The sequence below is a fragment of the Podarcis liolepis genome, assembly GCF_965112155.1.
Source record: "Podarcis liolepis genome assembly, chromosome: 4".
Classification (NCBI taxonomy): Eukaryota; Metazoa; Chordata; class Lepidosauria; order Squamata; family Lacertidae; genus Podarcis; species Podarcis liolepis.
The window spans coordinates 97,848,496-97,874,961 of record NC_139558.1 but is presented as its reverse complement, the minus strand read 5'-3'; the positions used below and the strand labels follow the sequence as shown (position 1 = coordinate 97,874,961).

The 26,466-nt window shown below is 45.0% G+C and overlaps 1 protein-coding gene across 1 annotated transcript in view; it reads left to right on the top strand.

Annotated features, from left to right (window-relative positions):
- The window catches only part of UVRAG (UV radiation resistance associated), an 87,758-nt gene extending 63,258 nt beyond the window's left edge, over positions 1 to 24,500 (top strand). The window contains exons 13-15 of the mRNA XM_083499614.1: positions 4,965 to 5,043; positions 15,592 to 15,683; positions 23,723 to 24,500. Of these exons, the coding sequence (XP_083355740.1) occupies positions 4,965 to 5,043; positions 15,592 to 15,683; positions 23,723 to 24,413 (862 nt within the window). The 3' untranslated portion in view covers positions 24,414 to 24,500. The remainder of the gene's footprint in view (positions 1 to 4,964; positions 5,044 to 15,591; positions 15,684 to 23,722) is intronic.
- Positions 24,501 to 26,466: the final 1,966 nt, after the last annotated feature.

Here is a 26,466-nt window from a genome sequence, read left to right as displayed (position 1 = left end):
CCAGTTCACCCAGCTCTAAAGCTGCTTTGGGTAAGGTTTTCCCTTCTCAGCTTTTTGAAACTATATATTTTGCAGCTGGGGGAAAAAAATGCTCTGATATGGAACACTTTGATCATTTGGGGGAGCTCTTTAAGTTCTTTGAGTGTTAGGTAAGGAAAGGAATAAATTTTAAACCCCAAGAGGGAAGTTCAAATCAGAGTTGGAAGGGACCTTGAGGGTCATCTAGTCTGACCCCCTGCCATTTAGGAATCCTGCCCACAGCCTTCCCTGAGTGGGCTCAAACCACCAGCTGTATTGCAAGTGATTGATATGAAACTTTGTGCCCAACTTTTATATGGCACCCCAGTGTGGATTTCAGGTGACCTTAAGAGGTTGGATAAATTTCATGCATCCCTTCTGAGGTCATTATTAGGACTTGCAAATCCTGTTAAATACGAATCAATATGTTGTGAGTTGGGCTCAAACCACCAGCCTTCTAGTTAACATCCAGATACATGGACCCATTTGAGGATGAGAAAGAGAAAAGTCAGGAAGACTCACCAGACAGAACAGGAAGAGCCAGCCCAAAATGACACAGATAAAGTTATGGTGCCTGGTGGCACTTGCTAGTACAGGAACAATCTCTCTGCCTTTCATTCTTTCTACCTCGGCCCCCCCTCGTTAGCCAGTCAGGTGTCAAAAGCAAACTACAGTCATACCTCGTGTTGCGTCCGCTTCATGTTGCGTCTTTTCGCGTTACGTCCGCGGCAACCCAGAAGTACTGGAACAGGTTACTTCCGGGTTTCACCGCATGGGCAGAAGCGCTAAATCTCACTTCGTGCATGCACAAATTGCCAAATCGCGCTGTGTGTCTGCGCAAACACAGCACTTCGAGTTGCGGGCATTTCACGTTACGGACGGGCCTCTGGAATGGATCCCGTCTGTAACACTGTACTTGTTTTCCTGAAGCACAGTAGATGTTACAGATATATAACTCATAGGGCAACAGCTGGGAGACAGGCAAGGAAACTTGTTACTAACATGTACCTTTTTCCACTTGCAGAGGAATGGATTGCTAGCCATGAGACTACCAGGTCTTTGCACTTTACTGAATCCCAAATACCTCAGGTTGAGGAGGCACCCTAGAAAAGCTCAGTCTAACCATTTTCACCTGGCAGCTCTTACCGTGAATTGGAATGTAATCCCTTCTTTGAGTGCACAGGGCTTCAGCTGCTGAAGCTTTCTTTTCAAGATGTGACTGGAAACATTACATTTTCAGCCATTCCACCCCTCGGTTTTGTGTGTGTGTGTGTGTATTTGCAGCTCCTTACTGGGGTTTCTTCAATTCAGTTTGAAATGCAAGCAAAAAGTCTGATTAGAGGAAAATCAGGATCTAAACCACATGTTTTTCATGTCAGATTAGAAACAGGTGGGTACAGTTAAAAATCAATCATTTCCTTAAGCTTAAAAAAAATAGTTTGGATTAAAGGCAGGTGGCTATACATGGACATATGAAAAACCAGTCGCCAACTTATTGGTACATATGAGATTGATCTCTCTGAACACAAAGAAGTTCATAAATCACAGAACTTGGCAATAAAGATGTTTAGGCTTGAGAACCTGGAAGAGCAAACCTTTGTATCTAAAAGGGTTTTTTTTTTTTAAAAAAAAATAGCACCTAGATCCTTTTTAGCTTCACTTTAACAGTTAACATCTGACTGACCTAAGAGGCCTGTGGAGACTCATTACAGCCTTTTCAAATATTGAAGCTGTCCCGTGATGCTGAACAGGTCGAGATTAGCCCAATAACATCATGTGGCTATGAAATGAAATGAGGGTGTGATTTGGGAAGTGCTTGTCTAAGGTCAGCAGAAAAAAAAAAGTGGGATAGCAGAAGTGAGCTTAGTTAACAGGAGATGGATTGTACCAAAGGTATCCTTTTGCAGTCATTCTTGGCTTTAAAAGTGTGGTGGCTTAAAACAGAAAGATTGCAGGATGTTCTTAGTTAATTTCTTCTGCTATGCTAAACTGTTAAGGAATCCTCCTACATTTCTGTTAACACTGAGCTAAGAAATACCGAGCTTATAGTAATGAATCGCTATGCTGCCAGGACAATGCTATCATCCACAAAGTAATAATCCACGAGAAGGAGGAGAAAAAAATGAGCCAGCCTAGTCCCGTTGACTTCACTGAATATTTCTCAGGTGAAGTAAGCTTTTTAGATCTTCTGTTTTTAATATTTGGAGCTTGAGAACGCTCCTGGACAAAACGCATCGCTTTTTAAGGGAAGCAAGTTGTTAGGAAATTGGCTCACCGCTTCTGCTTCGCATGTGATCCCAGTGGCTGGAGGCTTCAGCCGAGATATTGTCTACATTGCTGAAGTTTTGACACTTGATAACGGTTCAAGAATTTGGTATTGGGTTGTACCATAATCATGGGAAGGGATGAGAGATAGGCGAGTCGGATGCTTGCCCACCATAGTGGGTTTTTTAAAAGAAATTAACCAAGAGAAGGAATCAGTAGTGGGGTTTTGTGTGTGTAGATAGCTAGATAGCTAGATAGCATTGGAACATTGTATTCCTTTGTGCTGTCATTTAGCTCCCACCAATGTTAGAAACTCAGATATAAAACCTGGGTGCCAAATGGCTCCTTAATCCAGGGTCACAGTTGCCAGAACGGAATGCCTAGTTGCCATTTGGGGACCAGATGGCTCGAAAGGCGTATTTTTCAACACGACTACTTGGTTCCTGAAATTCATTCCGATTGTGCAGATAATTAAAGCCGATATTCTTAAATTCACTGGTTTTCCCCTCACGTGTTTGATGAAGTGCGGAGGGTCGCTAAAATAGAGAAACTAAAAGGATTTTTTTTTAACTTAACAATATGAAGCTATCTTAAAATGAAGTAGGAGGAAACGGTTGAGCCCTCTGTATCGTTCGACCATTACGTGTTCTTTTTTTAAAAGCTTTTTGTTTCTAATTGTAGCAAATATCACTCTTCCCCCGGCAACATAATGAAATACTATCACGTAACAAATTGCACAATGTTTTTAAAGGGCATATTTATTGTCCAGGCTGAATGAATTTTGTGCTATTAATTGTAATTGTATCCTTTTATAATCCAAATCCTGCTACAGTTGGATAAAGTAACTCAGTAGATAGAGAAACAAATTCCATGTGATTTATACAACAACAGCAGGCAGTGGAATCTCGCTGCACGTATGTTCATTTTAAAGTGTGTTTTATTTTCCTGCACTGCAGACAGCTTGGATTTATAGAACTATTAAGTAAGGCGAGCTTAGATATATGGTGGTTAGAGTGATTTTATACTTCTCAACTTGAAGTGACCCATTAAGAATTTGAAGTATTGTGAAACTGAGACCTTGACGTTTTGGTGTACTGTAATGACGTCTGTTAAACCTTTGACTTTAATGGCTCTTGTTAGAAATAATATAGTTTTTGTCTTGGTTGCTGTAAAGAAATTGTTTAATAACACACAACTTCTGTCATGCATTACGATCTCATTTCAGAACTGAATTTCTGTTTTAAATTGTAATCCTGCTCTGTCCTGAAGACTCTTAGTAGATCCTGTTGATCAATAGTTTTCTGATGTTTGTAGATATTATTGTTCAGCAGAATTAAAAGCCACTGCACTGAGGACAAAAGTAAGCTTTAGCAATCATGGAATAAGAGGGGAAGTTCTTTAATGGATCAGTAACTGGTTAAACCAGGAAGCAGAGAATAGGAATAAATGGGCAGTTCTCCCATTAAGGAATGTAGAAATCAGAATTCCACAAGGATTAGTTTTAGGACCTGTGCCTTTTAGCTTGTGTATAAATTATCTGGAGCATTCAGAATATGCTGTGCCAAATGTTGAGAAACAATCTCTAATCCTGCCACTCCTGAATGGAAAAACAATAGATATGAATATGGCAGAGTGATTATTTATTGGAACTAAAATGGTGAAAACAGTACAGATTATTTCAAAACTGGAAGCCTTTTATTATTAAAATAAGGCACACTCTTTTAAAGGATGCATCTCATTTATTTTTTACAAACGGTAAACTCTTTTTGTTTCATTTGCAATTTTTGCATTTAATTTTTGTAATTAAAAACTCAAACGTGAGTGTGAGATGGAGCTGGACTCTTCTGCTTCCCTTTTCTTCCCTGCACTTTCCCAACACAAGTTCCTCTCACCCTTCCCCCCCCCCCACCTTCCATGCAGTGCAATTCTATGCATGTCTACTGAAAAGTGAATCCCATTTAGTTCAACGGGACTTAGTAAAGGTAAAGGGACCCCTGGCCGTTAGGTCTAGTTGTGGCCGACTCTGGGGTTGCGGCGCTCATCTCGCTTTATTGGCCAAGGGAGCCAGCGTACAGCTTCTGGGTCATGTGGCCAGCATGACTAAGCTGCTTCTGGCAAACCAGAGCAGCTCACGGAAACACTGTCTACCTTCCCGCCAGAGTGGTACCTATTTATCTACTTGCACTTTGAGGTGCTTTTGAACTGCTAGGTTGACAGGAGCAGGGACCGAGCAATGGGAGCTCACCCCGTTGCGGGGATTCGAACCACCGACCTTCTGATCGGCAAGTCCTAGGCTCTGTGGTTTAACCCACAGCACCAGTCGTGTTCCTCAACGGGGTTTGCTGTTGCGTAAATAGGTATAGGATTGCATCTTAATAACTTTATGCAATGGTCTGTTCATTTATTTACATCTCTTTCCCACCTTACTTCTGTAATTCATAACACTGACTCTGCGTGTGTCTTGTTTTAAAAATCTGCAACGGCCCTTAGTTCAGAGCTGGGCTGAGTTGGTTAAATTTTACCATTTCTAGATTTATTTGTTTTTTTAAAAAAGTTTGAATGCACATGTACTGGAGGAGAAACTTTTATGGAAGACAGTGGAAATGGCCGTCATAAGTCACTAATCTTTGGGTTGGTTGCATAGACAAGTGTGCTCATGTTTTCCCCTCTTCCCATTTTAGATTTCCGTTGTATCCAAAGGGAGGAGAGAAACTGCAGTTTGACTATGGCGTCTACCTTCTCAACAAAAATATTGCACAGGTATGTTAGCTCAGAAAAGGACCCTTCCATAGCAGAACTGCATGCATCCATCATCGGGGAAGACAGTAATGTAGTTACTACTTTATCTGTATTGCACACTTGTGGGAGATCATCCTAATTCACATGATCACTGATTCCCTGCACGCCTTGCAGAGAGTGTGTACACAGTTGGACAGCTTAACACACCCAACAATATAGGCCATCCCCATTTCCATCAGAAGACAAGAATCTGACGCCCTTCTTAGACTGCCATTGATGCCATAGGTAAGTTTTCCGGGAGCAGCCATATTAAGCTGGGCATAGGGAATCAGCAGTTGGTCTGGCTGGCTGTGTGAGTGGCTCTTAAGGTCAGTCAGGAAGCACTTCATCCTGGATTTCCGTGATCTGTATCTTTCCCACAGACTCCTCGGGGGGGGGGGGCTGTGCGTGGAGGACCGAGGCATACGAAGCAAAATCTTTGGGCAATCAAAACACGTCCCCAGAGGGAGAATGGAATCTCTGTGAAATTGCAAAATAAGAACAATGAAAGCCATATCTAACTCCTAGGAGAACGCAAGGTAGAATTATAAGCAGGTCAATACAATTTTCTGCAGATCATTATGGGCGTTGTTTTGACCCGGGAATGGTATATCGGTGTGCTCCATTTCAACTTGCTGGTAATGGTTTCCATCTGTTTCATCTATTTATTTATTTTTTAAAAGCCCACGAATAAGTTCTCCCTTTCTTTCTTTCTTTTAAAAAAGAAGCCAACAGAGCCCTGTTAGTATTTGGAACTGACGAGTTGCAAATATTCGGGTTTTCAGCCCGACGTGAAGAGGGATTGATTGCTAATCCCTTGTGGGAATTGTAGCTTTGAGAGGGAAACGGGTCTCCTAACAGCTCTCCGCATACTTAAAAAACTACACCTCCCAGAATTCTGTGGGGAAGCCATGGCTGTTTAAACTGGTATCACAGTGCTTTAAATGGCATGCTGTGAATGTGGCCTAGTGGGAGCGGGAGTATTATCTAGCAGTCATAACTGGCTTGCGTTGTGTACTTTGAGCCTGGTAACTCCCTCTAATAATAAGAATAATAATACCTTTATTGTCAATGTACAACCTGTGCATAATGAAATTAACTGAGCCTCCCCCCACCCACAAACACTCAATCTCATTGCACTCTGCCTGCTTGCTAATTTAATTTGATTGGACACGCCTTAAAATAGAATTGATTTTGCTTCCCATCGCTGCTTAGGCTTGTGGCGCTTGGCTTTGCCTAACACTTCTTGTCCTTTAGAGTCAGCAGAACCAATTTTCCTGCACAGAAAGCAAGGGTGACAATTGCACACAAGAAACCGTTTTACCACTTAACAAATAAAACAAGCAGACACTGCATCATTCAGTTCCAGCTGGTCAGAAGGCAGAAAATTCAAATATTTTAATTTTCCCGTTTTTTAAAAAATGGTTAGAAAATTATAGATGTGTAAGTATTCTGTCCGGCTTCTAACTATGGGAAATTGCCGTTGGCCGGCTATTTTGCTTAGCTTCACCTGGGTGACCTTGATTTGGGGACACCTGGGGAAACTTTCAGCCTTTGTTTATAGCTCAGTACTATATTAAGGGACGCAGGTGGCTCTGTGGTCTAAACCACTGAGCCTCTTGAGCTTGCAGATCCAAAGGTTGGCGGTTCAAATCCCCGCGACGGGGTGAGCTCCTGTTTCTCGGTCCCAGCCCCTGCCAACCCAGCAGTTCGAAAGCACACCCAAAAGTGCAAGTAGATAAATAGGTACCACTCCAGTGGAAAGGTAAACGGCGTTTCCGTGTGCTGCTCTGGTTTCCGTGTTCTGTTGCACCTAAAGCGGCTTAGTCATGCTGTCCACATGACCCAGAAAAACTGTCTGTGGACAAACGCCGGCTCCCTCGCCAGTAAAGCAAGATGAGCGCCGCAACCCCAGAGTTGTCTGCGACTGGACTTAACTGTCAGGGGTCCTTTTTACTATATTATAACTCTGAATGTCTTCAGACTTGGGTTAGGCTCTGCTGCTGGGAAGAAGTGGGAGCCTACCCGGGTCTTTGCTTGTGGATAGTGTGTTGGTTTGTAGCACTATTCCCCCGAAAAGGTCCCCAAAGTAGTTTACATACAGTCAGTGAAAACAAGGCAATCCCTGCCTGCAGGATTACCGTCTAAAACACGTGATGGGGACGAAGCGGCCGGGACCATTCATAGACAGTAGCTTTTATAATGACCAAATGAGGTGGAAACAGATAAGAGACAGGTGGAGCCTGATGGAGTGGGTCCTTCAGTCTGTGTTGGCTAGAGGTGGAATTAATTTAAAAAGTAAAGGATCATGTACTGGACTCCAGAAAGACAAGACATTCCTCTCATTGCTCAACACATAGCCTATTGCTTCTAATTGTTGATGCTTTAGTTGAGATTCCTGCGTTGCAGGGGACTAGATGAGCCTCAAGGTCCCTTCTAACTCTACAATTCTGTGATCCTGCGATCAGAAATTTCCTGGGTACTTAATAGATGTGATGCGATTCAAGAACTCATCTATGCTTAACCTGATGACATCTAAAACTAAAACAAAATCCCTGCCTGCTGGTTATTGATTATCCAAAGCACCTGTTTGCTCTATTTCTCAATGAGTGATATCAAGTCACTTGAGAGTTAACCAGTGGAACTCAGTGGAGCTAATTCTATTGATCTCAATGGGGTCTGCTATGTAAAACTGTGGATATTGTTGTTGTTGTTTAGTCGTTGTGTCCGATTCTTCATGACCCCATGGACCAGAGCACGCCAGGCACTCCTGTCTTCCACTGCCTCCCGCAGTTTGGTCAAACTCATGCTGGTAGCTTCGAGAACACTGTCCCACCATCTCGTCCTCTGTTGTCCCTTCTCCTTGTGCCCTCCATCTTTCCCAACATCAGGGTGTTTTCCAGGGAGTCTTTTCTTCTCATGAGGTAGCCAAAGTATTGGAGCCTCAGCTTCAGGATCTGTCCTTCCAGTGAGCACTCAGGGCTGGTTTCCTTAAAAATGGATAGGTTTGATCTTCTTGCAGTCCATGAGACTCTCAAGAGTCTCCCTCCAGCACCAGAATTCAAAAGCATCAATTCTTTGGCTATCAGCCTTCTTTATGGTCCAGATTACGTCTTGTTTATTGAGCAGCTATCTGTTGGAGAAAGTATTCTAAATAAATGCAAGCAGTGCATTGCATATTATTTATAGAAATCTAGAAATGCCTGTGTAGTGTCCCACCCGTCCATAGAAGTTATCGGCGTATAGCTGTACTGTGTGAAGAAAAGAACCTCAGACTGGCTGCAGTATTTTTGAAGCATGGGAGCGTGTCACTTTTTTTACCCTTAACACTCTCTTGGTGCGGATTTCTGGGCCAGAAAGCTAATAGTGCATGGAGGTGAGACTAGGAGTTTTCATAGTACATTGCTTTGCTATAATGTGTTAAAATAAAAATCGGCGCAAATTTTAAGCAATCAGGGAATAATAGCAACTTCAGCTGCACCACACCAATCTTATGCTTTGGTGTTGTCAGGTAACTTCAGTTTCAGTTTCCCTGGACTACAGTAGACACTTTATCAAAGCCATATGCGGAGACGGGCAAGTAAACGAGCACATTCACACTTTTAGCACCGGATGAAGCAGGTTCACAGGAGTCCTTGTGTATTCCTAGCTCTTCAACCTGAGAATCCAGTCCTGTTTTAATGAATATGAAGTTGTTCTCCTCCACAACACACCCACACACACACAAGAGAGAGAGAGAGAGTGAGTTGTAGTGTGCACTACCTTTCCAGGCTCTTAAGTGTTAGGAAAATGTTTGCCTTTGATTTCTTTATTGTAGTTAAAATCAATGCAGTTTGCAAATGCCAAATAAACCCAGAAAGCATAGTAAGGAAATGATCAGGTAAAAGGTTCAGAGATCTTATCAAAATGTTTGGCTCATCCTGAGCCATTACTATAACCTATGCAGATGATGGATGTCAAGGAATGGAAATCCAGAGTAGCCCCTTCTTTTTAGCCCTCTCTGGTGGTCCTGATACGTACAAGGCAGAGCCACTCTCTTATCAGCAGCAGGCAACCTGCACCCTGGCCTCCCCATCTTGCCTGTGCCACTGTTCTGGCCAAACAAAGCCCACATGGGGCAGGGCAGATAAAGATACAGCTGGGCCAAAAGAGGTTTGCTGGCACTGCCAATCAACTGAAAACGTAGGGCTGCGCTTTTGCAAATGTATTGCATGGCATCATTGCGATATCAGGTGATTGACAGGTGGCAGCCCCATCCACCTTGGCTGACGGAGAGGCATCCCGCCAGGTAGATCTAGTTGTTCTAAGACGTGTTGGACGGTTTTATATAGGGCTTGATAAAAGTCTAATACCGTCTTGTATCAAACTTCTCGTCTAGGGACCCTCTTGAAATCAAGATTTTCTTTAGAGAAATACTTTTTTTGTTTTTACAGTAGGTAATGTGTTTGGAATCGTCCCTAGCATCAGTGTTCTCTGATACACAGACAGCAGTCTTAATGATTAAGGCATAAGTGCTTTTTGGAAGGTGATGGGCAGAACAAGATAGCATTGGATAATCATGTGATGAAAGCTGGAAGGACCCATATCCATCCACTTGCTTACTGTGGCAGCTGAGGAGCAACACACCGAACCATGGTTTGGCACTCCTTTGCAAACTACCTCACTCTGGTTCGAATTTTAGTGCAAAATCTGAAATTTCAGACGACGACATTTTTAGATGTGTTTTTGTCCTGTTAACCCTCTATTCTTTATGGGAACAAGAGTTGGATTAAGTTTCCTCATTGGGCTAGTGAACTTCTAACCCTTGAGAGAGAAAAAACAATCTCTTGATAGATATGATTGTTAGATTAATGTGTAAGCTGCCTCCAAGTGAGGTCATACAAGCCAAATACGCCCATGTCTTGGAAGTCTGATAAACATCACTTCACGGTACTGAAGAGATTAAATAAATACAAAGGCATAAACTTTGGGATGTTTCAGGTTTACAGTGCAAGACTGTGGGCTGATGGTAAAAAGAATTAAACATTGATATTGTGGTTTGTTTGGATTAGGTTTAAAGTACTTAATGATGGCACTGCCCTCTAAATCGCCCTCTTTCAAAAACTCACTTTGGGTAAAATAGTGGTTGAAAATGAGGCAGCTTTTAATGGGTCTCCTGCACCTCTTCTTAAAAGCGGAACTCACTCTAGCAAGCAGTAAGGTAATTCATGTAAACGGTCCCTTTGTCTTCATTGTAATGCCAAATAAAATCAAAGTGTGGCGTACCTCCCTGGAGAAAGGGCTTAGATTATGAACACACAGTGCTCTCTGATATTAGTGCCCTTGATCCAGTCAACTGGGCATTGCGTCCTCTGTCTGCAGCTTATCCCTGGTCTCTGGCAGAGGCCTTTCACCATTTGGCCACTGCCCACCCTTTCTGTTGTCTCAGGCTTGAGGCTCCTCATTTCCACCCATCTAAATTATTTCACCTTGCCGACAAAGGCCCGTATAGTTAAAGCTCTGGTTTTCCCAGTAGTGATGTATGGAAGTGAGAGCTGGACCATAAAGAAGGCTGATTGCTGAAGAATGGATGCTTTTGAATTCTGGTGCTGGAGGGAGACTCTTGAGAGTCCCATGGACTGCAAGAAGATCCAGCCTATCCATTCTGAAGGAAATCAGCCCTGAGTGCTCACTGGAAGGACAGATCCTGAAGCTGAGGCTCCAATACTTTGGCCACCTCATGAGAAGAGAAGACTCCCTGGAAAAGACCCTGATGTTGGGAAAGATGGAGGGCACAAGGAGAAGGGGACGACAGAGGATGAGATGGTGGGACAGTGTTCTCGAAGTTACCAGCATGAGTTTGACCAAACTGCGGGAGGCAGTGGAAGACAGGAGTGCCTGGCGTGCTCTGGTCCATGGGGACACGAAGAGTCGGACACGACTAAACAACATATTATTTCATTCTGTTGCTTCATGGTGGGAAACCACCTCTCTCTCAGCCCCTGTTCACCGTGAGAGAGGAGTGAGTCCGTGGGCCTTTCCCCCCACCCTGTCCACAGATAGAAAGCAACATGTAACTTGGAGTTGAACCTGGATCTTCATAAAACCACCGTCTGTACCTGGATTGGAGAGGGATCCACAGACACAAAACCCCAAATCCTGTGCTGCAAAGATAACAGGTGATCGTGGCCTTCAGCTCATCCAGGTTTGCCTTGACCACGAGCCCCACATTGCCAAATTTATTTATCTAATGAATTTATGCTATAGTGACAGGTTACAAAAAGTTTGAACAACCACAAAACAAAGCAGAGCAAAATATAAAAATACCCAAATATAAACGTGCTCTGTTTAAAATGGCGCGGACTCTGCACTTGGATGAAATTATAAATGGCAAGTTGAGGGTTGTATCCTGCTAGCATTTGTTAAAAAACACACACCCAGACGTGGAATTTTCTCTTGTTTGTGTATCTACACCTGACAAGTTTATCTGAAGAGCCTTTAGCAGTTGCCCCCTTTTAAGCTCACATTTTTGAGCCTGCCTGTTTAATGGTTTACTATTCTGAGAACAGGATGTGGGACTAGATGGATCCTGCAAGCCTCCTCCTAGCTTCTTAAGGATGTGTGGCAACTATGCGTGATAATCTGCAGTCTCCTATGGTGGATCCAGAGGCCCATTGTGGGCTTCATTTTCACGAAAGGGGCTAATGTGAGCAAGGTGGTACCCTTCCTTTCCCAGGACTTTTATTATAACTTACAGCTTTGCCATCCTCCCAGAACTCTGAAGCCTGCACAGTTCCTTCAGCTTACTTCAATATCCCAAAAACGGAAATTTTTTTGCATTCATTTCCTGGTGGCCCAGGAACACCTTAGCCGCCCTAGCCTCCTATCCTGCCTCTGCTCTAGTATAATCTATGTGAATGTGCCTTCGGAGGTCTCTATTAATGGAGGAATCTGCTATGCATTGGACTTGGCTTTGAGCCATTCCATCCATTGGCCAGCCCATAACTGCCCATCGTAATGGGGACCCTTTTGGCATCATAAATGCTTTCGTAGCTGCATCTTCACAGCTGCTTGAAGTGCGTTGACTGCATGTTAAAACCGCTTTTACTGTTCCCATTGAGAAAGATGTGCTGATTCCGCCCCACCTCTGGTAAAGTATTGCACTTAAAAGGAAGAACTTAAATCTTGAGTAGAGTCAGCAATTCCACTGTGATACCTAAGAGAAAGCTAAAATGATCTCATACATGGAGCCAAGAAAGCTTTTATCTGACTTGAAGGCTTCTTTTGGACGGTGCTGTTGAATTCCCTTGACAACTCCAAAATTAAAATGATTAAGCGAAAGTAGTGCACAGTTGTTACGTTTATATGGAGAATAGCCTCTTTCCCGTTGTGTAGCCTCCCAGCCTGCCTATATTTGGAACTGATGCATGCCTTTCTCAAGTCCCTTAATCCAGTTATTTATATGCTACAAACCATTAGGAGTTGAGGATGGGCTTTTAAAAGTAATTCAAATGTATAATGAATCGGGATTCAAGATGACCTTAACAGATTGCAGAACTGGGCCCAAGCTAACAAAATGAATTTCAATAGGGACAAATGCAAGGTTCTACACGTAGACAGGAAGAACCAGATGCATATATATATAAGATAGGGGATACATCGAAAAGGATCTAGGCGTCTTAGTAGACCACAAGCTGAACATGAGTCATCAGCAAAAAAAAGCTAATGCTACTCTAGAATGCATCAACAGAAGTATAGTGTCCAGATCAAGGGATGGTATAGTCCCACTCTGTTCTGCCTTGGACAGATCTCACCTGGAGCTCTGTGTCCTGTTCTAGGCACCATAATTTAAGAAGGATATTGATAAGCTGGAATTTGTGCAGTTGAGGGCAACCAAGATGATCCAGGGTCTGGAAACCAAGCCTTATGAGGAATGGATGAAGGTGCTTGGGATGTTTAGCCTGGAAAAGAGACTAAGAGGAGATATGATAGACCACCCTAAAATATCTAAAGGGTTGTCGCAGGAAAGCCTCAATTCCTTCATCCAAGTTGTTTATGAAGACATTGAACAACAGCGGACCCAGGACAGAACCCTGTCACTTTTCCCCAGGATGACGAGGAACCATTAACGAGTACTCTTTGGGTTTGGTCAGTCAACCAGCTACAAATCCACCTAACGGTTACTTCATCCAGCACACGTCACCAGCTTCCTTGCAACAATATCACGGGGGACTTTGTCAAAAGCTTTACTGAAATCAAGATACACTATGTAGAAGGACACTGACAAACTGGAACGTGTCCAGAGGAGGGCAACCAAAATGGTCAAAGGCCTAGAAACGATGTCTTATGAGGAACGGCTAAGGGAGCTGGGCATGTTTAGCCTGGAGAAGAGGACGTTAAGGGGTGATATGATAGCCATGCTCAAAGATATAAAAGGATGTCACATAGAGGAGGGAGAAAGGTTTTCTGCTGCTCCAGAGAAGCGGACACGGAGCAATGGATCCAAACTACAAGAAAGAAGATTCCACCTAAACATTAGGAAGAACTTCCTGACAGTAAGAGCTGTTCGACAGTGGAATTTGCTGCTAAGGAGTGTGGTGGAGTCTCCTACTTTGGAGGTCTTTAAGCAGAGGCTTGACAACCATATGTCAGGAGTGCTCTGATGGTGTTTCCTGCTTGGCAGGGGGTTGGACTCGATGGCCCTTGTGGTCTCTTCCAACTCTATGATTCTATGATTCTATGTCCACAGCATTCCCCGACCCACCAAGTTTATTACTCCCATCAAAAGAAAAAAAGAAATAAGGTTCGTCTGACATGACTTGTTTTTGAGAAACCCATGCTGGGTCTTAGTAATCACAGCATTCTTTTCTAAGTGCTCACAGACCGATGGTTAAATTATCTGTTCTTGGACCTTCCCTGGTATTGATGCCAAGCTCACTGGTCAGTAGTTTACCTGGGTCTCCTCCCCCTTTTGAAGATGGGGACAACATCTGCTACCCCAGTGTTGCAGGCACTCTCTTCCTTTTGCACCCGGTGGTTCTTTCTCTCATGCTTACAAGCAAAGCCCCATTTTCCAGCTTCCATAGTCTTTCTGTCCATTACTGTTTCTGAGCTCCAGCTTGCAATTATGACAAGAGATTCCTGCAGATTCAGATGGGCAGGAGTGGCTTGTGAGAATCAAACAGTGTCTGTGAAGCATAAGCGAACAGCAGCCCCTCGATTAGTCATGCTGAAAGGCAATCACTCTGCCGGCACAGTTGTTTAAATCGTACTAAATCTTCCTTAATCTAAACTCCCTGGAGCACTAACTTCTGAGTAGTGGGCCAAGGAAGTGAACAAATGCCTTTGAGCTTTGTTTCATTTGCACTGCTGCAATTCGCAGTTCAGAGTCTTCTTCCACCGGCTCAGTCTCATTGATGCTAGTTCACCTGAGCGTCCAATTTGCACGTTCTTGTTCTGACCGTTATTATTATTCATTGAATTTATATACCACCCTATACCCAGAGGTCTCAGGGTAGTTCACAGAATAAAATCAAAATATAAAACCACAAAATACATAAATGCAAAATAAAAACAACAACCCAATAACAACAACCCCCCACATTTTAAAAGGGTGTCAATCAAATCAACCTGGTTAAAAAGGAAGTTAACCTGGTTAAAAAGGAAAAAGTCCTGGTTAAAAAGGAACATTTTTGCCTGGCGACTCAAGGTGTATAATGAAGGCGCCAGGCGAACGTCCCTATCATTTACGTGTTTTAGGTACAGTGGTACCTCGGGTTACATACGCTTTGGGTTACAGACTCTGCTAACCCAGAAATAGTACCTCAGGTTAAGAACTTTGCTTCAGGATGAGAACAGAAATCGCACAGCGGCGGCGCAGCAGCAGTAGGAGGCCCCATTAGCTAAAGTGGTGCTTCAGGTTAAGAACAGTGTCAGGTTAAGAACGGACCTCCAGAATGAATTAAGTACTTAACCCGAGGTACCACTGTATTTGCGATGGTGCACAAGCACCTCAGAAGTGTGATGTGCAACATGTGCCCTAAGGCAAGGGTGGGGAGAAGGTAGATAAGGCTGTTCTGGTAGATTGCTTGGTAAAAGTTTCTCCTCCTCTTCTTCCACCCCACCCCACCCAGCACCACTTTGCTGGACAAGAACGTTGAGTGAGTTTTTGTGTGAAAGGACTTGTGATCTTGGGAGCTGATAGTGAATACTGTTTCCTGGCTAAGCACCAAGCCTTTTCATTCTTAGTGTACACTTGCCTGTCTGGGCTGCTGTTTTGCAACTGGTGCCGGTTGGTGGAGCTTGGGGTTCTAGATTACAGATTTGCAGTGTTAATCTCTCCATATTTCCTCAGAAACAAGAGTCATAGTGTTCAGTGGTGCTCTCTTCTATGTGTATTTGGAAGTGCAACCTTCAAACAGCAAGCGTCTTCTCTGGCATGCAGATCTTGGAATACAGCTTGCAAGGCAGCTGTCCCATCTTAAGCCCGTCAAGGTTTACTCAGGTGTTCAGAAGAACCATGTGCTAATTCACCTCTTTCTCTCTCCATAGCTTAGATACCAACATGGGCTGGGAACTACAGATCTAAGGCAGACACTTCCTAACCTGAAGAACTTCCTGGAGCACGGCCTCATGGTCAGATGGTAAGTTCTGTCCATTGCAGTAATGGGAACGTGGGGTAAATTATTAAAAGTTTGTAGAACATACTATATACCTAGGAAGTTGCACTTAGAGCTCTTTCTCGTGACTTTTTGGTTTGCAGCGTGTCCCATCACAAACCTTTTGTCACTTGATGTTGACTTGGGGACCGGGAGCCTCAAACTCATCTGGGTTGGATGTGCTTTATAAAAATAGGAGCTGATCTCTTGCAGGAGAATTAGAATATTGTGCTAAAGAATCTCTTAATTCATCTGCAACTGAATATGAAGCTACATATTCAGGCAGTGTTGTTGTTCTGTCATTTAGTCTTGTCCGATTCTTCGTGACCCCATGGACCAGAGCACACCAGGCACTCCTGTCTTCCACTGCCTCCCGCAGTTTGGTCAAACTCATGCTGGTAGCTTTGAGAACACTGTCCAACCATCTCGTCCTCTGTCGTCCCCTTATCCATGTGCCCTCCATCTTTCCCAACATCAGGGTCTTTTCCAGGGAGTCTTCTCTTCTCATGAGGTGGCCAAAGTATTGGAGCCTCAGCTTCAGGATCTGCCCTTCCAGTGAGCACTCAGGGCTAATTTCCTTAGGAATGGATAGGTTTGATCTTCTTGCAGTCCATGGGACTCTCAAGAGTCTCCTCCAGCACCATAATTCAAAAGCATCCATTCTTCGGCAATCAGCCTTCTTTATGGTCCAGCTCTCACTTCCATACATCACAACTGGGAAAACCATAGCTTTAACTATACGGACCTTTGTCGGCAAGGTGATGTGAGGCAGTAGCTATAGCTTTTAAAAGGCTAAAACAGATTTTCTAAAGCCTCTGGAACTTGGGGAGGGGTCAAGAGATTGTGGGGGCTTCCAGATGTGAAATGGCTGCATCTCTCCCCCTCCCCCAATTCCATATTTCTTCAAAGCCTCCCCCCACCCCAAGTTTCTATTGATCATATTTTTGGTACATTTCAGCCCCAGATGTGATGGCGTGGTAAGTCCAAGCCTTGGTTAATATTATGCTGTCTAGCATTATTATTAGCCCTGCCACCGAGGCAGGATGGAACATTCCAGCCACCTAGCAAATAGATCAAGCAACACCATGCGGTGTATGTCATTTGCATAGCTTAATTTGCCGGTGGAAAATCTGCAGGATTTGACTTTCCCCGCTGTGGAATTCTGGTTTCCAACTTGAGGTAGACCCTTGTCCCTGGGTGGCTCCTTAGAGTGGCATGTTCTCATTATCAAGACAAAACACATTCTTTGCCTGGCTAATATTTCAAAACATGTGTGGATATTAGCCCTGCCTCCCCGGGACTATCGCGTTCCCCCTCGGCGCATGTCTATGGCTCATTTCTTTCTCACCTCCAAGGCTCAGATAGGTCTGATGATTCTGAACGGTTCCTCTTGGTACTTCCTTACAGTATAAACGGTAATGAGGCTTTTCATAGATCCTCCCTCAAGGGGAAGATTAGGGGGGCCGTATTTCCAGCTAGGGAAGTTGGGCGCAAGCACGCTTGAGTGCCAGAGCCCGATTCACATGTGCATGTGCGGAATGTTTGCATGCAAATGACTGTGCACAGATGGTTAAGTTGATCTCCATAGGGCCCCAGCTATTAAAATTTAAATTTATGGCAGCATATATATATAAATATATGTGAGGCAGGTAGGCCACACTATGGACTGCAAGAGTCTCTTGATCCGCATGGCTGACAAAGCGTTGCCAGATCCACCTTCGCTTCTGTCAGAATGAGATTGGGGAGGGTTAAGCCCCTCTGCGTGAGTTTTCTTGTTACAGCACTTCCGTGGGATTCCTTCCGTTTGATAATTCTTCTGTGTTTGCCTTTAATCCAGTGTCTTTTGTGACAAGTGGGGTGAGATGGACAGGTGTTAGGCATATGCATTCCCACCTTATCCCCACCTCCCAAAAAAGAATTTGCAAGGAAGCACCCTGTTGGACCCTCTGGCCCACGAAAGCTAATGCTGCAAATACCTTGGTCTTTAAGTTGCTGCAAGACTCCTGCTGCTGCTGTTCTTGTTGTGAGTTTAGGCACAGAGTGACTTGGCCTTCAGGACGCATTTGCAGACAACTTTGTAGCGCAGAGTTGGTTGGCCAACTCCCAGAAGCCACTTCCCCGTAGAGCATGTAGATAATGTACAGAGTTACTGCCACAAGATACAATGGCCGCTAGTTCGTTTTAAAAGGGATCAGACAAATTAATGGGAGGTCCATCAGCAGTTGCTAGGCATGGTGGTTGGCAGATGCAAGATGCTCTCGGAAGACCTGTCTTGGGCCCGGTCTTATTCAACATCTTTATCAACGACTTGGATGATGGACTCAAGGGCATCCTGATCAAATTTGCAGATGACACCAAACTGGGAGGGGTGGCTAACACCCCAGAGGACAGGATCACACTTCAAAACGACCTTGACAGATTAGAGAACTGGGCAAAAACAAACAAGATGAATTTTAACAGGGAGAAATGTAAAGTATTGCACTTGGGCAAAAAAAATGAGAGGCACAAATACAAGATGGGTGACACCTGGCTTGAGAGCAGTACATGTGAAAAGGATCTAGGAGTCTTGGTTGACCACAAACTTGACATGAGCCAACAGTGTGACGCGGCAGCTAAAAAAGCCAATGGTCAAAGGCCTGGAAACGATGCCTTATGAGGAACGGCTAAGGGAGCTGGGCATGTTTAGCCTGGAGAAGAGGAGGTTAAGGGGTGATATGATAGCCATGTTCAAATATATAAAAGGATGTCACATAGAGGAGGGAGAAAGGTTGTTTTCTGCTGCTCCAGAGAAGCGGACACGGAGCAATGGATCCAAACTACAAGAAAGAAGATTCCACCTAAACATTAGGAAGACCTTCCTGACAGTAAGACCTGTTTGACAGTGGAATTTGCTGCCAAGGAGTGTGGTGGAGTCTCCTCCTTTGGAGGTCTTTAAGCAGAGGCTTGACAACCATATGTCAGGAGTGCTCTGATGGTGTTTCCTGCTTGGCAGGGGGTTGGACTCGATGGCCCTTGTGGTCTCTTCCAACTCTATGATTCTATGACCAAAGGAGATGCCTATGGGGGGAACCCATGAGCAGGACCTGAATACAGCAGCCCCCTTCTCATCCATGCTCTCCAGCAACTGGTTTCCAGAAGCATGCTCCTCTGATGCTGGAGATAATACTAACAGCCGTTTGATAGCCTTGTTCTCTGTGAATGTGACCAAACCTCTTTTAAAGCCTTCCAGCTTGGTGGCTGCCACTATATCTTGCATATGTAGTGCCTGGGGTTAATATTTAGAGATGTTTGTTAAGTGAAGGACAATACCCTTTTCAGACTAGATATTTCTGCTTGGAATTTTGCAGATTCCGCTGCACAGAGTTCAGCCCCGAGGCTGCCTCGCCAAAGTACCCCTTCCCATTCATACATTTGAGCATCCTTGCATTCGCTTTGCACTTTTCTCTGGGAGAATTTGCTTTCAGTCACAGTGATTTACTGGTTCATTTTTTATTTTTTTGCCTCTCAAAGAAGCTATTTATTACTTTGAACTTTCTCTTCTCCGCATTGTCGTCCTGGACATCCATGTGTATTCTGTGTTTACACAATTTGCTGATGAAATATGCAGGCAGGCAGGGAAAGGAATGCACTGAATGCTTCTGGACCCCACTTAAGTCTTCCTCCTGGGGTGTGTGTGTGTGTAATATTGCTTCTTCTAAAATAAACGAACAGATACAGATTTGGTTTGAGGATGAAAGCAGATGAGGTTTAAGGCTCACTTCCTGTGTATTTATGATGGATGGATGCTCTTGCAAGTCAGTCCTTTGTAGGATTGAGCCACCCACCCAAAGCTCTAAAGGGGGAACTTTGAGATGGGAATTTTGTTGTTGCAGTAAGCTCCCCGATCCCATTTACCCCTTTCCCCCGCTTTTCTCCTGCCTGTCCATGGCAGGTACAGTGGTCCTCGCAAGACGAAAAGAATCTGTTCTGTGATTCTCTTCGTCTAGCGGTTTTTTCGTCTTGCGAAGCAAGCCCATTGACGGATTAGCGGCTTTTAGCGGCTTTTAGCGGCTTATCTGCTGATCGGATCAGCTGATAAGCAGCTTAGCGGCTTAGAAAAAGGAAAGGGGGGGGGGAGGGAAAAAACCAGCAGGAACCCGCAAGACATTGTCGTCTTGCGAAGCAAGCCCATAGGAGATTCGTTTTGCGAAGCACCTCCAAAACGGAAAACTCTTTCGTCTAGCGGGTTTTCCGTCTTGCAAGGCATTCATCTTGCGGGGCACCACTGTACAACTGGTTTCTGCTCCTGCCTGATCCACATTTCACATCTTGAGGGTAGAAGAGGGGGTTGCTTCCCTTCCTTGCTGCTTCAGTGCACTTCAGATGCTCCCTGGGACCACAGGTTGTGTTCCAGTGGTGGCAAGGACCACAAAACCAGGAAAGCACCAATGGCATGGAGTGAGAAGAGGAGGAAACTCCAGGTGCTGGAAGGAAGTCCTATTTTAGGACCGGTGCATTTTTGAAGTTAATATGGTGCCTCTTCTGAAGGAGGCGTGGAGAGTGGCAATGAGAAGCCAGGCCTATTTTCAGTGCTGTCTTCACATTTGTGGGAATATCTCCCCAGTGAAACCTGCCAGACACCGCCATTGTCATAACTGCAGTATGGTTATGGTCTGTGTGAGCAAGATGAGGCCTTCTTATTCTTGTTGGATGAACACCTTTGAGACTCTGTTCCATCTTTCCTGCGCATTTGGTCTTCAGTGATCAACATGCCACATGTTTGCATGGTTGTAAGTCGCTTCAAGAGGGACGCGGGTGGCGCTGTGGGTTAAACCACAGAGCCTAGGGCTTGCCGATCAGAAGGTCGGCGGTTCGAATCCCCATGACGGGGTGAGCTCCCGTGGCTCGGTCCCTGCTCCTGCCAACCTAGCAGTTTGAAAGCACATCAAAGTGCAAGTAGATAAATAGGTACCGCTCCGGCGGGAAGGTAAACGGCATTTCCGTGCACTGCTCTGGTTCGCCAGAAACGGCTCAGTCATGCTGGCCACATGACCCGGAAGCTGTACGCCGGCTCCCTCGGCCAATAAAGCGAGATGAGCGCCGCAACCCCAGAGTCAGCCACGACTGGACATGGTCAGGGGTACCTTTACCTTTAAGTCACTTCAAGGCTTCTTGTGTTTGGGCATGCATAAAGTAACAGCGACGGTGATTTAGGCACTCGGGGAGAATTGCTATTCAGAACATGCCCCCTGACAAAGGCTCGTTCCAAAATGCATAGGGCTTTCTTCAAAAAAGAATGTATAACCTCTCTCTTCCTGTGTGCCGTACTCATAATTTTGTGGTGTGTGTACTTCACAAGAATCCCATAAGTGCAGTGGCCTGGATTCCGTGATTCTTTGCTTTCAGCATGGGGGAAGAAATAGTGAGAACACCATTCAGACTGACCTGCACCCTGCGCAGTCTTCTCCAGCATTTCCTGACTATATCCTCTACTCCAGTTGCTGCACCAGTCCTGGGCCCAGACCATGGCATCTTAGCTTTCCCCTCATCTTCTAAAGGAGAACCGCTTTATGTTGTAATTTCTGTTTCCCCATCTTTCGTTACTGGCCATCTCCTCCTGGCACCTTTCGGTGACCCCGTCATTACTCTGCATTATTTAAGCTATAATCTTTAAAGAGGTGAGAGATTTTTTCCCCCTCCTGCTTTTCTGTACTTGACATGATACTGGCCAAAGGGTTTGCCTGAAGTGTCAAACTTTTTGGATGGCTGTAAACCAACTTAAACACCTTCATCTCTTGCTGCCATGAGGTCATATTCGCAACCAAAAAAAGAAAGGTGGGGGGCGGGAATCAAATGTTTAAGTTACATTCCCGCCCTCCCCCCTTAAAGTATTCTCATACCATTGGGCTATATAGCTGTGCATCTTGGCAGGGGTCCAGACAATCACGATTTAGTATTTTAACCAGCTGCGATCAAGTAATGTCCCTCAGAGGGAACATTTTGTACAGAGGGAAAGATACATATTTGAGACTGTGAATTGTACTCTGTCTTTACATAGGTTTTTGCAGGCCTTTTGCAAACATATTAAATAACAAGGCAATCTGTTTGGGGGTGGGGGTTTAATTGAGGGTTTTGTTTTGTCTTAAAGAAGGATCTTTTGACCAGGAAGTCGGAGGCAAGCCTTAAAAAATGATGGCAAAAACAGTGAGACGGAAATAAGTGCACTGATTTTGTAGCGCCGATTCTTCTTAAAATTGGTTTCTGTTTGCATGTGGCTTCACCTCAAATAATTGTTCAGTGTGGATGGCATTGTTACCTGTTCTGATGTTGCCCACCAGATGTTGTGCACTACAACTCATCCACCCCAGCCAGCATGGGACCAGGTTGGAGAAAGCTGGGTGGTGCTGTGGGTTAAATCACTGAGCCTCTTGGGCTTGCCGATCAGAAGGTCAGTGGTTCGAATCCCTGCGACGGGGTGAGCTTCTGTTGCTCAGTCCCAACTCCTGCCAACCTAGCAGTTTGAAAGCGCATCAAGTGCAAGTAGATAAATAGGTACCGCTCCGGCGGGAAGGTGAACGGCGTTTCCGTGCGCTGCTCTGGTTCGCCAGAAGCGTCTTAGTCATGCTGGCCACATGACCCGGAAGCTGTATGCCGGCTCCCTCAGCCAATAAAGCGAGATGAGCGCCTCAACCCCAGAGTCGGCCACGACTGGACCTAATGGTTCAGGGGCCCCTTTACCCTTTAGTGGAGATGAAGTGAGCTAAACATCCAGTTGACTTAGCTTCCCAAAGTGGAACTCCTCAGAAGTTACCCAAATAAACTATGACGTCTTTTTAGACACTATCTCTGCCAACCCATCCCCACCTCCCCCCCCCCAAAAAAATTGTATTTATAAAGAGGTTGGGAATAGGTCTCGGCCTTTCAAGGATTCTAGCTCTTGCTACAGCATGTCAAAGTGGTCCGGAAGTTCCAGCATTTATTTGAAAGCAAAATTCTCCTCTGAGTAGGGTTTCATCTCCCAGGGTCTGGGGAGATACAAACGTAGGCTCTCTTGGCTTAGACTTGAGTTACAAGGGAGAAAGTGTCTGAGCCCAGGGCTCACTTCTGATCTCTCCCTTGAAGCAATTTGATGGCAGTGAGAAGATAAATCAATACAGACAGCCCCTCATTTATTCGCCTTCAATATGTGCGTGACTGCGCATCATTCTGAACCTGGAAGAGACCCTAAGATGTCACAAAAAGGGGCGGGGGCAGAGCAAGGTGTTTGCAGGCATTTTCAGTAGTGTTTCAAATATACACGACTTCACTTAGATGCACAGTGCCTCAGAATGCAACCGCCGAGTAAATGGGGAGTTGCGGGTACCATAGAGCCAGCTCTGGAATTCATCAGAAACAAAGAATGCAGAAGCGAATGGCTTAGGATGCAAAATCCAAGGTTGAGACTTTCATGTGGCACTGTCTGTTAACATCAGAATGTGCAAGCTTTCAGGGTACCAGGACCTCAAATAAGCTTGGGATTTCTGTAAAAGTTTAAAACTTGGCCAAGTTGGGAGTGACTGTGACCTGCCTTGTGCCCATGTTGCTGGTAAACTGGCATATGATTAGTGAGGTTTCCCCTCTTGTCTGCCCCATAGCCATGCATTCCTTAGCTTGCCTGCCCCATAGCCATGCATTCCACCCTTAGCTTTTGAGCCTCATAAATGAACTAAAACAAAACAATACTAAACGGTGGTGCAATGGATAGGGAGTGCAGCTTTCATGTAAGAAACTTGGGCTCAGATCTCCACTGAATTGCAAAGCCAGGGAGAAGTCACTATTTTCTTGCTTCACGCCTTTCTTCATGGTTTTGTGGCAAGGATAACAGGAAGCTATGATGCTCCAATGGTATATAAATAAAATAGTGAGCCACAGAAGTAGGCATAGAAGCCTACTGCTGAAATAAGAAATTGTAATCGCAGATCTGGAAGGGATGAACCGGACTCCACTGACCTTAGCAGTGCTTAGGTGAGATAACCTTTCACTGTCTTTATCATTTCTTTCCATAGTGATCGGCACCACATTTCCAGCGCCATTCCAGTTCCAAAGAGGCAGAGTTCTGCGTTTGGGGGTTTGGATATTGGGTTCACCAGCAGCCATCCTTCTCCAGACAAGGGACTCCGAAAACGGGCCAACTCTGAGAACGAGAGACTTCAGTACAAGACTCCTCCTCCGAGTTACAACTCTGCTTTAACACAGCCCATTGCCATTGCGGGAGAGCCGAATAAGAAGGCCGGGTCTTTATCCTCCTCTTTAGATACCTCCATTGACTTCTCGAAAGAAAACAAAAAGGGAGGGGACCTGTGCCACAGCTTGAACGGCGAAAACAGGGGCCCGAACACCTCCCGAGACCAACAGGAGTCTTTCCTGGGACCCTCTCGTGCAATAAATGGCGCGGCGTTGCCCAGCGAGCGCCCCAGCGCGGCCAGCAGTGACCAGCTGTGTGCCTTCCGCGGCGCCCTTGGTGCCGACCTCCTCTGCACGGTTGAGCAGGCAGAAGAGATCATGGGCATGGAAGCGACGGGCTTTGGCACCGGAGACCAGCTCGAAGCCTTTAACTACATCCCGGTGGACCACGCCGTGGCGGTGGAGTGCGACGACCAAGTCCTGGGGGAATTCGAAGAGTTTTCCCGGAGGATTTGCGCGCTGAACAAGGACGCCCCCACCTTCCGCAGGCCGCGGAAGGGTTCAGACAAGTGAGCTTTTTTTGGACACGGCAGAGGTGGTGCCACGTTTCACAAGGTGAAAACTATGTATCTGGAATGAAGATGAAACTTGCACTCGTAATCCCTGATCAGTTATCGGGTGGGATTGGGTGGGCGGTCGGGGAAGAAAAGAGAACTGTCTTTATAGTTTTTGGGAAGTAGATTTGGGTCACACACAATCATGGTCTCGCCACAGTCCAGGTAAACCTCTGCTGCTTCCTCTCCTGGTTTTCCTAGTATTTACAGATTGCGCTGGCAATTGGATCAGGCCGCTGGAGCATTGACTGCTTTTAAGTTTTAGATTTCTTTCAGCCCTTTGACAGGTTGGGGTGGAGGAAAATTAAGTCAAACACTTAGCTAAAGGCATACAGGAGTGAATGTGTGCACCGTTCGACACATGTTCTCTCTCCTCTTCAACAGCTTTTTGCCTTCATCCAGGTCTTGCCGCCCTTCCTGCTTCAGGGGCAAGATGCCCTGTCAAATCCAGTAGGAACGCCTCTCCCTACACAATGTTATCTCCTTCCTTCCTTCCTTCCTTCCTTCCTTCCTTCCTTCCTTCCTTCCTGCACCACTCTTGCCGGCGTCAGTCACTGCGCACGGCCCAGTAAGCGCCCCATGCATTTCAGTAGGTCATGTGCAGGAGATGTGCCCGGCATATTGCTCCCATTGCTCCTAGGAAGAAAATTTGAGTGGGGGTGGTGGTGAAGAGGGAAGCTCTATGGGCTTAGGTCTTACCCCAACCTTATCACTGTGTGGCCAGTTTAGGAAGAAATACAGTTATGGCACTCAAGCCAGACCTAAAAAACTGAAGACGCTGCTTCTGCAGTTTAGTAGCTCTCTGGAGCACTTGGGACTACAGGTGTGTCTCATGGGACCAGCAAATTGCAATAAATCAATCCATAGGCACATTAATTATTTCCCCCCAGACCCTATCAATCTGTGAAGCAGTATACAAACACGCAAGCCAGATGTTATATATACAGTGCAATAGGTTTTGAGATGATGTGAATGGACTCTTAATAGTGCTTGCTGTTGGCCATACTTAATAATAATTTCATTTGGTTGAGGTGGGGCGAATCAACCAAACCTTCTGTACTTCTCAACTGGAGCTGTCCAAACAATTTGGGGTTTTTTTTTCCAGTGGAGCAAGTTCGACTCCAGATGAGGTAGTTTGCCACTGGGGCATGTGTTTCCAACTGCACTAACGTACAAGCGGATTTTGTGGTCTGTTTGAGATTCCAGACAATATGCATTTAATATTATTATTATTATTATTTTGGAGTTCAGGTGTGTCTGGCTCTCGCTTTCTACATTGTATACCGATGTCTGGGCTCGGTTGTGAGCTCACAAATAAATATATATAAATATAAATAAATAAATATATATATATATGTATAGCAGAATAAAAGTTTAATTTACTTCGTGGTGTGGTGCCTGACAGCTTCTTCCCTCGGCTTGCCTGCTCCTTTGAACCTTTGCTCTGGCGCATTTGGCAGATGTCATAACAGAGCTGAAGCCAACTGTTAAGGAAACAGCGGAACATGGAAGACAAATCAGGTCACTCTTGATAGCTCTGGCAGGCCGTGGACACAACTGTATTGAGATCAATTGTGTTGCTTTCATTTAACCTTCCTTGGTATGGAGACTTCCAGCTGTTCTGTACTCCCATAAGCCCCAGCCAGCCCTGAGAAACCAGTAGACGGGAATAATAATAATAATAATAATAATAATAATAGTAATAGTAATAGTAATAATTTATTTATATCCCGCCCTCCCCAGCCCAAGCCGGGCTCAGAGCGGCTAACAACAGTAAAATAATACAGCATTCTAAAATCAGTTCATTATAAAATTAGTTCAAATCAAATCAATGGCAACCATTGGGCTAGAGTTCTGTGAAGTTCCCTTACCAAAGGAGGGGGTCAGGCTGTGCCTTGGCCAAAGGCCTGGTGGAACAGCTCTGTCTTGCAGGCCCTGCGGAAAGATGTCAAGTCCCGCAGGGCCCTAGTCTCTTGTGACAGCGTTCCACCAGATCGGAGCCACAGCCGAAA